Below are 12,301 nucleotides of genomic sequence, written 5' to 3' on the forward strand. Positions count from 1 at the left end.
ATTAAAAGCGTGAGAAAAAAATACACGGCTAGAAGTACATTTACAGCAAGGACGGCCACTCACAGGAAACCAGTAGGCTTACACAACATTTAATTTTGATGAGTCCCATGTATCGATCTGGCAAATTAAAAGCGTGAGAAAAAAATACACGGCTAGAAGTACATTTACAGCAAGGACGGCCACTCACAGGAAATCAGTAGGCTTACACGACATTTAATGTTGATGAGTTCCATGTATCGACATGTTAAATTAAAAGCGTTAGAAAAAAAGACACGGCTAGAAGTACATTTACAGCAAGGACGGCCACTCACAGGAAATCAGTAGGCTTACACGACATTTAATGTTGACGAGTCCCGTGTATCGACCTGGCAAATTAAAAGCGTGAGAAAAAAATACACGGGTAGAAGTACATTTACAGCAAGGACGGCCACTCACAGGAAATCAGTAGGCTTACACGACATTTAATGTTGATGAGTTCCATGTATCGACATGTTAAATTAAAAGCGTTAGAAAAAAAGACACGGCTAGAAGTACATTTACAGCAAGGACGGCCACTCACAGGAAATCAGTAGGCTTACACGACATTTAATGTTGATGAGTTCCATGTATCGACATGTTAAATTAAAAGCGTTAGAAAAAAAGACACGGCTAGAAGTACATTTACAGCAAGGACGGCCACTCACAGGAAATCAGTAGGCTTACACGACATTTAATGTTGACGAGTCCCGTGTATCGACCTGGCAAATTAAAAGCGTGAGAAAAAAAGACACGGCTAGAAGTACATTTACAGCAAGGACGGCCACTCACAGGAAATCAGTAGGCTTACACGACATTTAATGTTGATGAGTTCCATGTATCGACATGTTAAATTAAAAGCGTTAGAAAAAAAGACACGGGTAGAAGTACATTTACAGCAAGGACGGCCACTCACAGGAAATCAGTAGGCTTACACGACATTTAATGTTGACGAGTCCCGTGTATCGACCTGGCAAATTAAAAGCGTGAGAAAAAAATACACGGGTAGAAGTACATTTACAGCAAGGACGGCCACTCACAGGAAATCAGTAGGCTTACACGACATTTAATGTTGACGAGTCCCGTGTATCGACCTGGCAAATTAAAAGCGTGAGAAAAAAAGACACGGCTAGAAGTACATTTACAGCAAGGACGGCCACTCACAGGAAATCAGTAGGCTTACACGACATTTAATGTTGATGAGTTCCATGTATCGACATGTTAAATTAAAAGCGTTAGAAAAAAAGACACGGCTAGAAGTACATTTACAGCAAGGACGGCCACTCACAGGAAATCAGTAGGCTTACACGACATTTAATGTTGACGAGTCCCGTGTATCGACCTGGCAAATTAAAAGCGTGAGAAAAAAATACACGGGTAGAAGTACATTTACAGCAAGGACGGCCACTCACAGGAAATCAGTAGGCTTACACGACATTTAATGTTGATGAGTTCCATGTATCGACATGTTAAATTAAAAGCGTTAGAAAAAAATACACGGCTAGAAGTATATTTACAGCAAGGACGGCCACTCACAGGAAACCAGTAGGCTTACACGACATTTAATGTTGACGAGTCCCATGTATCGACCTGGCAAATTAAAAGCGTGAGAAAAAAATACACGGGTAGAAGTACATTTACAGCAAGGACGGCCACTCACAGGAAATCAGTAGGCTTACACGACATTTAATGTTGATGAGTTCCATGTATCGACATGTTAAATTAAAAGCGTGAGAAAAAAATACACGGCTAGAAGTACATTTACAGCAAGGACGGCCACTCACAGGAAACCAGTAGGCTTACACAACATTTAATTTTGATGAGTCCCATGTATCGATCTGGCAAATTAAAAGCGTGAGAAAAAAAGACACGGCGAGAAGTACATTTACAGCAAGGACGGCCACTCACAGGAAATCAGTAGGCTTACACGACATTTAATGTTGACGAGTCCCGTGTATCGATCTGGCAAATTAAAAGCGTGAGAAAAAAATACACGGGTAGAAGTACATTTACAGCAAGGACGGCCACTCACAGGAAACCAGTAGGCTTACACAACATTTAATTTTGATGAGTCCCATGTATCGATCTGGCAAATTAAAAGCGTGAGAAAAAAATACACGGGTAGAAGTACATTTACAGCAAGGACGGCCACTCACAGGAAATCAGTAGGCTTACACGACATTTAATGTTGATGAGTTCCATGTATCGACATGTTAAATTAAAAGCGTTAGAAAAAAATACACGGCTAGAAGTATATTTACAGCAAGGACGGCCACTCACAGGAAATCAGTAGGCTTACACGACATTTAATGTTGACGAGTCCCATGTATCGACCTGGCAAATTAAAAGCGTGAGAAAAAAATACACGGCTAGAAGTATATTTACAGCAAGGACGGCCACTCACAGGAAACCAGTAGGCTTACACGACATTTAATGTTGACGAGTCCCATGTATCGACCTGGCAAATTAAAAGCGTGAGAAAAAAATACACGGGTAGAAGTACATTTACAGCAAGGACGGCCACTCACAGGAAATCAGTAGGCTTACACGACATTTAATGTTGATGAGTTCCATGTATCGACATGTTAAATTAAAAGCGTGAGAAAAAAATACACGGGTAGAAGTACATTTACAGCAAGGACGGCCACTCACAGGAAACCAGTAGGCTTACACAACATTTAATTTTGATGAGTCCCATGTATCGATCTGGCAAATTAAAAGCGTGAGAAAAAAAGACACGGCGAGAAGTACATTTACAGCAAGGACGGCCACTCACAGGAAATCAGTAGGCTTACACGACATTTAATGTTGACGAGTCCCGTGTATCGACCTGGCAAATTAAAAGCGTGAGAAAAAAATACACGGGTAGAAGTACATTTACAGCAAGGACGGCCACTCACAGGAAATCAGTAGGCTTACACGACATTTAATGTTGATGAGTTCCATGTATCGACATGTTAAATTAAAAGCGTTAGAAAAAAATACACGGCTAGAAGTATATTTACAGCAAGGACGGCCACTCACAGGAAACCAGTAGGCTTACACGACATTTAATGTTGACGAGTCCCATGTATCGACCTGGCAAATTAAAAGCGTGAGAAAAAAATACACGGGTAGAAGTACATTTACAGCAAGGACGGCCACTCACAGGAAATCAGTAGGCTTACACGACATTTAATGTTGATGAGTTCCATGTATCGACATGTTAAATTAAAAGCGTGAGAAAAAAATACACGGCTAGAAGTACATTTACAGCAAGGACGGCCACTCACAGGAAATCAGTAGGCTTACACGACATTTAATGTTGATGAGTTCCATGTATCGACATGTTAAATTAAAAGCGTGAGAAAAAAATACACGGCTAGAAGTACATTTACAGCAAGGACGGCCACTCACAGGAAATCAGTAGGCTTACACGACATTTAATGTTGATGAGTTCCATGTATCGACATGTTAAATTAAAAGCGTTAGAAAAAAATACACGGCTAGAAGTATATTTACAGCAAGGACGGCCACTCACAGGAAACCAGTAGGCTTACACGACATTTAATGTTGACGAGTCCCATGTATCGACCTGGCAAATTAAAAGCGTGAGAAAAAAATACACGGGTAGAAGTACATTTACAGCAAGGACGGCCACTCACAGGAAATCAGTAGGCTTACACGACATTTAATGTTGATGAGTTCCATGTATCGACATGTTAAATTAAAAGCGTGAGAAAAAAATACACGGCTAGAAGTACATTTACAGCAAGGACGGCCACTCACAGGAAACCAGTAGGCTTACACAACATTTAATTTTGATGAGTCCCATGTATCGATCTGGCAAATTAAAAGCGTGAGAAAAAAAGACACGGCGAGAAGTACATTTACAGCAAGGACGGCCACTCACAGGAAATCAGTAGGCTTACACGACATTTAATGTTGACGAGTCCCGTGTATCGACCTGGCAAATTAAAAGCGTGAGAAAAAAATACACGGGTAGAAGTACATTTACAGCAAGGACGGCCACTCACAGGAAATCAGTAGGCTTACACGACATTTAATGTTGATGAGTTCCATGTATCGACATGTTAAATTAAAAGCGTTAGAAAAAAATACACGGCTAGAAGTACATTTACAGCAAGGACGGCCACTCACAGGAAATCAGTAGGCTTACACGACATTTAATGTTGATGAGTTCCATGTATCGACATGTTAAATTAAAAGCGTTAGAAAAAAATACACGGGTAGAAGTACATTTACAGCAAGGACGGCCACTCACAGGAAATCAGTAGGCTTACACGACATTTAATGTTGATGAGTTCCATGTATCGACATGTTAAATTAAAAGCGTGAGAAAAAAATACACGGCTAGAAGTACATTTACAGCAAGGACGGCCACTCACAGGAAATCAGTAGGCTTACACGACATTTAATGTTGATGAGTTCCATGTATCGACATGTTAAATTAAAAGCGTGAGAAAAAAATACACGGCTAGAAGTACATTTACAGCAAGGACGGCCACTCACAGGAAACCAGTAGGCTTACACGACATTTAATGTTGACGAGTCCCGTGTATCGACCTGGCAAATTAAAAGCGTGAGAAAAAAATACACGGGTAGAAGTACATTTACAGCAAGGACGGCCACTCACAGGAAATCAGTAGGCTTACACGACATTTAATGTTGATGAGTTCCATGTATCGACATGTTAAATTAAAAGCGTTAGAAAAAAATACACGGCTAGAAGTATATTTACAGCAAGGACGGCCACTCACAGGAAACCAGTAGGCTTACACGACATTTAATGTTGACGAGTCCCATGTATCGACCTGGCAAATTAAAAGCGTGAGAAAAAAATACACGGGTAGAAGTACATTTACAGCAAGGACGGCCACTCACAGGAAATCAGTAGGCTTACACGACATTTAATGTTGATGAGTTCCATGTATCGACATGTTAAATTAAAAGCGTGAGAAAAAAATACACGGGTAGAAGTATATTTACAGCAAGGACGGCCACTCACAGGAAACCAGTAGGCTTACACAACATTTAATTTTGATGAGTCCCATGTATCGATCTGGCAAATTAAAAGCGTGAGAAAAAAAGACACGGCGAGAAGTACATTTACAGCAAGGACGGCCACTCACAGGAAATCAGTAGGCTTACACGACATTTAATGTTGACGAGTCCCGTGTATCGACCTGGCAAATTAAAAGCGTGAGAAAAAAATACACGGGTAGAAGTACATTTACAGCAAGGACGGCCACTCACAGGAAATCAGTAGGCTTACACGACATTTAATGTTGATGAGTTCCATGTATCGACATGTTAAATTAAAAGCGTTAGAAAAAAATACACGGCTAGAAGTATATTTACAGCAAGGACGGCCACTCACAGGAAACCAGTAGGCTTACACGACATTTAATGTTGACGAGTCCCGTGTATCGACCTGGCAAATTAAAAGCGTGAGAAAAAAATACACGGGTAGAAGTACATTTACAGCAAGGACGGCCACTCACAGGAAATCAGTAGGCTTACACGACATTTAATGTTGATGAGTTCCATGTATCGACATGTTAAATTAAAAGCGTTAGAAAAAAATACACGGCTAGAAGTATATTTACAGCAAGGACGGCCACTCACAGGAAACCAGTAGGCTTACACGACATTTAATGTTGACGAGTCCCATGTATCGACCTGGCAAATGAAAAGCGTGAGAAAAAAATACACGGGTAGAAGTACATTTACAGCAAGGACGGCCACTCACAGGAAATCAGTAGGCTTACACGACATTTAATGTTGATGAGTTCCATGTATCGACATGTTAAATTAAAAGCGTTAGAAAAAAATACACGGCTAGAAGTATATTTACAGCAAGGACGGCCACTCACAGGAAACCAGTAGGCTTACACGACATTTAATGTTGACGAGTCTCATGTATCGACCTGGCAAATGAAAAGCGTGAGAAAAAAAGACACGGCTAGAAGTACTGCTTGCGACATACTTGTTTGATATCTCCAGCCCCCGTAAAAGCGGGTTACCGAACCAAGTTGCTGTGCTACCGTCGCCTTCGCCTCACTTCCGTTCCCCTGGTGGCGGCGGGGCTGCGCAGCGCCACCAGACGGGAGAGATGGCGATCCGATAACCGCGCGTCGTCTGCTAGCTCCAAATGCGTCAACGGGGCAGTGCTTTCCTCGGAATGTTGAGTGCAATGGGAATTGTAACCTGTTTCCTTTTGTTCCTGTTTACTGTTTTTGAAACATAAGTACACCGGGATTAGGCCACATGTGAGCAGTTCCTGCGGTCGTCGACTTTTTGTGAAAGGTGTCACAGTAATGTAAGGGACAACGGCTGCTCCGTGAAACTGGCACAAGCGAGGGATTACCTCATTTTATTTACTGGTGTTATGTGAAGCAACAAAGTCTCGCTTGCTGGCTAGGATTAAAAAAAGAAATAATACATTTATACAAAATGAGGCAAAGAAACGCTGTGGAACACTGGGCCTCCACTCTCAATCACTGCGCTCATTCGCCTGGGCAGGGAAGCGTAGAGGGAAGAAGAACACCTTAGGAACAATCGAGAAAGTGTTGACAATCTTATCAACACTTTCTCGATTGTTCCCGATGTGTTACCCCTGAGGTGTTCTGACCATTCATTGGTCCACGCATCCGCACTCCGCATTCCGAAGAAGGCGCTGCCCCGTCGACGCATTGGAGCTAGCAGACGATGTGCTGTTATCGGATCGCCATCTCTCCCGTCTGGTGGCGCTGCGCAGCACCGCCGCCCCCAGGGGAACGGAAGTAAGGCGATGGCGACGGTAGCACAGCAACTTGGTTCGGTAACCCGCTTTTACGGGGGCTGGAGATATCAAACAAGTATGTCGCAAGCAGTACATTTACAGCAAGGACGGCCACCCACAGGAAATCAGTAGGCTTACGAGTCCCATGTATCGATGAAGCAAATTAAACGTGTTAGAAAAAAAAATACACAAAGAAATGCAAAGGATGAACATTTCTGCTTGAATGTTTTCAAATTTATTTATTTATTTTTTGAGACTAAGAAGTTTGTCAAATCAGAGCAACAAGGTACTCTGACCTTGTTATCTTCAAACATTGCAAAAAGCCTGATGAAACCTCCATTGTGTTCCTGGATCCTTGTCTTAATAAACAGTGAACTAATGGCAGTTGGTACAGTGACATACACCGTTGTCAATAGAAAGGGTAATGTACAGTGCAAAAGCAAATGCTCATACGATGAACGGTGTGATACGAATATATTTAACACAATGACAAGCAAATCAATGAAACTGTTGCACAGGTACTTAATGAATGATGTACTAAATGATTAATAAATTACATACACAAAAATAAAAGTGACTATATGAATAAAAATAAAAGCAGGTAAGAGTGCCAAATGCAGAAGACACAGGGTGCCAACAGGGCAGCACTGCATGATGTTCTCAAACAAGAGAGAGTATAGTCACTGTATAACAATGCATACAAGAAATTAATAGCATAGAAATAAAAATGGGGTAATGAAATGGTATATACTTGACATGACATGTGTCGATAGATCCTGTAGGACTGTCAGCTTGTTTGCAGCAGGAACTCTATCTTGTCTCGACTGTACCATTCTTGTGCAGCACACACAAGTATGTCGCACTAGCAGAAATTCAGATAGATACACTTCTGTATATCCTTGAATGATACATTGAATAGCTCTGCGGTAGCCTCAACTTCCACGAATAGAATGGGTAACCCACCTATGGATGTGATAACATGATCTTTTACCTTCATTTTCTCTACCTCTAATCGTATGGATTGCGTACTCTCAGAAGCAGCAGGGAGAAGAATAGAACGAATTCTGCCAAAATTTCCGTCCGTGAAGATAAATGAGTTACACCGTCTAGATTTGTCAAGGTGTTTAGTGCAGAACGTAAAGCCGTCAACTGTGAGCTGTGTGAAGGACCTTGACCCACATGGGAGTGGCTTTCCCTTTCCATATAGTATATCAGAGTCACACCCCATGCACTCTTTCGCAGTTTGTAGCTGTGATGTGTGTCTTGGACAAACTGCTTCGCGAAGCCATGGGTCTTATGAAGGCTTTTACTTGCAAGCCTAGGCAGTGTACGCCGCAGAGAGTATTTCTGAACAATTTGGTTATCCACGTTCCTGGTCCCATATAATAACTTCAGAAGTGCACCGTTCATGCTCTCAAGAAGGAATGAAGAGTAGCACCACAGTGGACCCCCCTCTCGCACACTGTCTATGAGATGAAGCAACAAGTGTGCATTGTAGGTCATATGGTGCTTCCCATACAGCATCTGGTACTCTTTGAGAAACATCACCAGCTCCTTTTTAATAAGAGCTAATCTGTCTAGTGGCACAGACTTACCAAGAAGAATGTGCATGATGCACACGAACTTCAGCCAGTTGCGAAAATAGCGGGTTGGCAATATGCCTCTCAGAACAACGGGCGAGTAATACAAGAGCCAATTTCGCCACTCTGAGGCCTTCCAGTATTTCCATGCATGAACTGACCGGGGCAACCGTGACAATTCCCATGTAGGCTGTAAAGTGCAAAGCTTGCGATCTATCTGAGAAAGGTAGCTACCTAAATGGTACTGCTCTAGGCCCTTGTGGGTGAACCACATGCATGCTGTGGACCGAACGAATCCGGAACACACAGCATGCATGTAGTCCACAACAAACCCGAAAAGAAATGAAAAGTAGGACAACAGGAACAGAACACTGGTGCCTTTCACGCCATACACTGGTTTTCCTTTCCGTTCTGCTTCTGCTTCATCTTTCTTGAATCCTTCATCTGTCCGTGCTTTTGGAAGCGGCTGCAGCAATGGATAAACACGGGCGGTGCCCCTTCCGACTGCAACCTGCTCTCCTCGTGCTTTACACCATCCGCATCCATGTTTGCCGTTAAATTGACTCATGTTCATTACGAGACACCTGGCAACAGAATCCACAGAACACGGTCCACCGAACACACGGGACAGTCTTGAGTGTCCATCGGTGTCCGTCCACTGTATCCCACCAGATGAAAGCTGGTTCATTTGGTCTACAAAAGGTTGAAGACAGCAGTTCATGTCAGGCTTGCATTCCCCAAACCACAAGACTCCCACGATTACGTTGTCACTTCTGGATTTGAACGGCAGTTCATTTACAATGAGTTGTAGCGGCCAAATGCTGAAGCCCGAAGACTCAAACACAGGGACACCATCGGTATTCCACGTGATGCTGACGTCGTCTTCCTCCATTGGAAGCTTCCTGTACACAACACTGTCAGTTCTATTACTCATGTCGAAGCCTGCGTCCTTTCTTCGTATTGGCAGGCCATGCTGTTCCAAAAGATCTCGTACTTGACTCTCAATGTTCAACATAACAAAGTATGATCCGGACTTCATCAGTTTTTCAATATTGTGACTGCAGTCACACTGAGTGCACAGGATAGCAGCAAGAGTAGTGGTATCATCGTTGTCTCCTACTTTTTTGCAACAGATATGAGCGGCAAGTGGGGCAATACATGTGAAATGTGTGTTTCCTTGTGCAGGTGGCAAACTGGTTGTAGAAGAGGTATTTGGACAGCGGCAGGGTGGATGTGTCAGGAATGTGGGCATCCACAAGCCTCAGGAGGCTTTCGGTTGCTTCTTTCGAAGAATGGTGCCTGAGACTGTAGGCCAGAATAAGTAACAAACTTTTTCGACGTGTCAATTTTAAGCCACTGTAAAGGGGCTGGTCCTGAAACAGAAAATATTTGTGTAACCAAATCTTGTCCGCTTTGCGCCACTCCAGTACTAAATTAAACAATTCACAATGTACTGGAGACACACTTACAAGATCGTCCATAGGTTCCTCCTGCGCTGGCTCTTCCTCATATAACGACTCATCAGCACTGTCGTCGGTGTCGTGGGAGTCATATGCAGTATCGTCGCGGTCATGGGTGGTAGTGGCGTCGCAGTCTTCCCTGTCACTATGGTATGCTTCCGACGACTGCGAAGGACCTCCTTCACAGCATCCATCGGGTACAGTGCGGTCGCTGTCCGCTGGGAACTGTCGCTGTTCGTTGCAACAAATCAGCAGGTCACGTTCTTCGGAGCTCGTGATGCGCTCGCTTTTTTCGATACCAGCATCGGTTTCATTTGTGTGTTGCACGTTGTTCAGGTTCGAGATTTCGAGCCTCGTTTTCTTCTCTCGAGACTGAGTCCGCCTCGGACAATGGGAGCTGAGGTCCCACAGGCTCTGATTGTACCTCCGTTTTGCCGACATCACATTATGGTAATAATCGCAAGGAGCAAAGGCACCACCTTTTTCTGTTCGAGGAGGGCAAAACTGTTTCGTATTGTGCTTGATGTTGACAATGTTGATCCCTATGGGGCTTATGACGTGATACGGTACACTCGCTGCCACAACCAGAATTTTCTCAAACCAATTTGGCGTTTAAGGATATTATGCTGCTACTAATTTCTAAACTAAGGTTTCGTTGCAATATTATTTTGTGTTGTGTTATATATATGTGTGTACATGTTTGTTTGTGGAGGATTCAGAGTAACGAGGGCATCCATTCGTCCATCCAATACCCATATAAGCCAAGTCAATCCAACGTCAAACCTCCCTTGCCCGCGACGTTGTGAAAGTTGTGTTTTGGTGCGATTTCCAGCTGGACTATTTTCATAATTTCACTTCGTTTGCGATATTGCCAGCAATGTCGCACATCTTGGTAAAGTGGCCGCGTCTTGCACAGTGGGATGTCTATCCCATTAGGGCCATTGTGGACGATTTAGGCAGGCAGCTTTCCGTGTATCCGTCCCACGTGGATACCACTAAACACGAGAAAGTCTCTGTCAAGTGGAAAGAAAGCGCTCCACCTTCTCGCAGTTACGTTTTGGCTGTCGGTAAGTATTATTTTCTCACTTCCAATATCTTTACTGATCATAATGTAGTCAGAAATTTGTTTGTAAACTGTTTCGCGTAGCGAGAGGCATAAAGGTGTAGGGTTAGGGTGTATTTTTTGGTCGTAGGTTCGCAAACAGCGATGGAGAGGAAACGGACCAAGATTGTTAAAGTGCAGCTCCGCTGCTGTTCCGAAAGTATGAAGACGTTGTGATATTCAGAACCGTGGTCCCAGCTTCATTCATAAACGCACATTGCTTTCCAAATTTTCATACTCCTTCGTGAGAAATTTGAGAAAAACTACCGTGCGGCGGTTCCACTTGTGACGTCATACTTGGAACTGCGCGGATTGGATAGCCACACCTAGCCAGCTCTGCCTGGCAACCAGTTTGTGTTTACACTCCGTCATGGCCGCTGTATCGTGCTGAAACAGCTGTCACGAGCTATCGGGGACCACCGCACCGTTTTATCATGTTTCTTATAAGGAATACTTCGTCTTCGAGCACGTTCTCGTTCTCAATAGCTTTGGTGGTGCTTTCTGCACGCGCAGCAAGTCCGCGCATAGTGCACTGCCAAAGCTATTGAGAATGCGTAAGTGTACGTCACACGTTAGGTGTTAGGTCTTGTTGGTAGCATGAAGCAGAGTGCGGGCACAGAATGTCCGCTCACGACGGCCGTCGTTGCACAACGAGGCCATCCTGTAAGTCTTGTTAAAAAGACCGGCAAAACTATCTTTGAGGCTATTAACGACAGCAATTATCACGGAACACACCCAAAACATTCACTTTCGCCGATAGATCTCCGCCATCGCATCGACGATTTGGCGTTAGCCAAGCCACGAGCGCGGCTAAGCCAGGACGAAGCCGGGATTGGTCAGGGTTTGCCGACCACAGGACCGCCGTGCCAGGAAAATTTAAAAAAATTGTTTTCTTAAAAACTACAAACAAATGGGTGAAAATTTTTCACATGTATGCTCCCTGTGCGGAAACGAACGCACAGCCCAAGCATGGCTCCATTCTGTCGCAGTCGAAAATCGGCGGAGCTGAGCTTTAAGCAATATTTGCATTCTGATGATGTCGAAGCGCCAGGAGCCAATGTTGACAACGTGAGTTCATTCCAATTATACCTACGATGGCCTCCTTTTATGATCCTATTTGTAATGTTGAGGTGATGATTTTCTCTCTTTAGGAACCATGCTGCGCACATCTTGCAGAGCTTGATTCCCTTCGCTCGCAGTTTGATGCCTTAAAAGAAGAAAACAGGGCACTAAAAGAACGGCTGGAAAAGGCAGAAGGGGCAGCTGGTAAGTTTCCCTCCTGTGGCAGAATTCGTTGTCTTGCCCGAAATATACTGTAAAACAAGTGCTGTACCACAGAGATGCCTGGGATGAATGGACG

At 43.6% G+C, this 12,301-nt stretch overlaps 1 protein-coding gene across 1 annotated transcript; it reads right to left on the reverse strand.

The window, feature by feature from the left end:
• Positions 1 to 6,992: 6,992 nt before the first annotated feature.
• LOC135383534 (uncharacterized) lies at positions 6,993 to 10,343 on the reverse strand. The gene is made up of 2 exons (XM_064612949.1): positions 9,849 to 10,343; positions 6,993 to 9,752 (listed from the first exon to the last, which is right to left on the reverse strand). Exons 1-2 carry the CDS (start codon positions 10,278 to 10,280, stop codon positions 9,483 to 9,485), a joined length of 702 nt encoding a protein of 233 aa, XP_064469019.1. The 5' UTR covers positions 10,281 to 10,343; the 3' UTR covers positions 6,993 to 9,482.
• Positions 10,344 to 12,301: the final 1,958 nt, after the last annotated feature.

The sequence above is a fragment of the Ornithodoros turicata genome, chromosome 2 (genome assembly GCF_037126465.1).
Source record: "Ornithodoros turicata isolate Travis chromosome 2, ASM3712646v1, whole genome shotgun sequence".
NCBI classification, from domain to species: Eukaryota; Metazoa; Arthropoda; class Arachnida; order Ixodida; family Argasidae; genus Ornithodoros; species Ornithodoros turicata.

Bases quoted from the DNA above. Each gene is read 5' to 3' on its own strand.
- LOC135383534 (XM_064612949.1), bottom strand. From the start codon at position 10,280: ATGTCGGCAAAACGGAGGTACAATCAGAGCCTGTGGGACCTCAGCTCC. The intron at 9,753-9,848 runs GTAAGTGTGTCT...TTTCTGTTTCAG, and splicing joins AGGAACCTATGGACGATCTT to GACCAGCCCCTTTACAGTGG.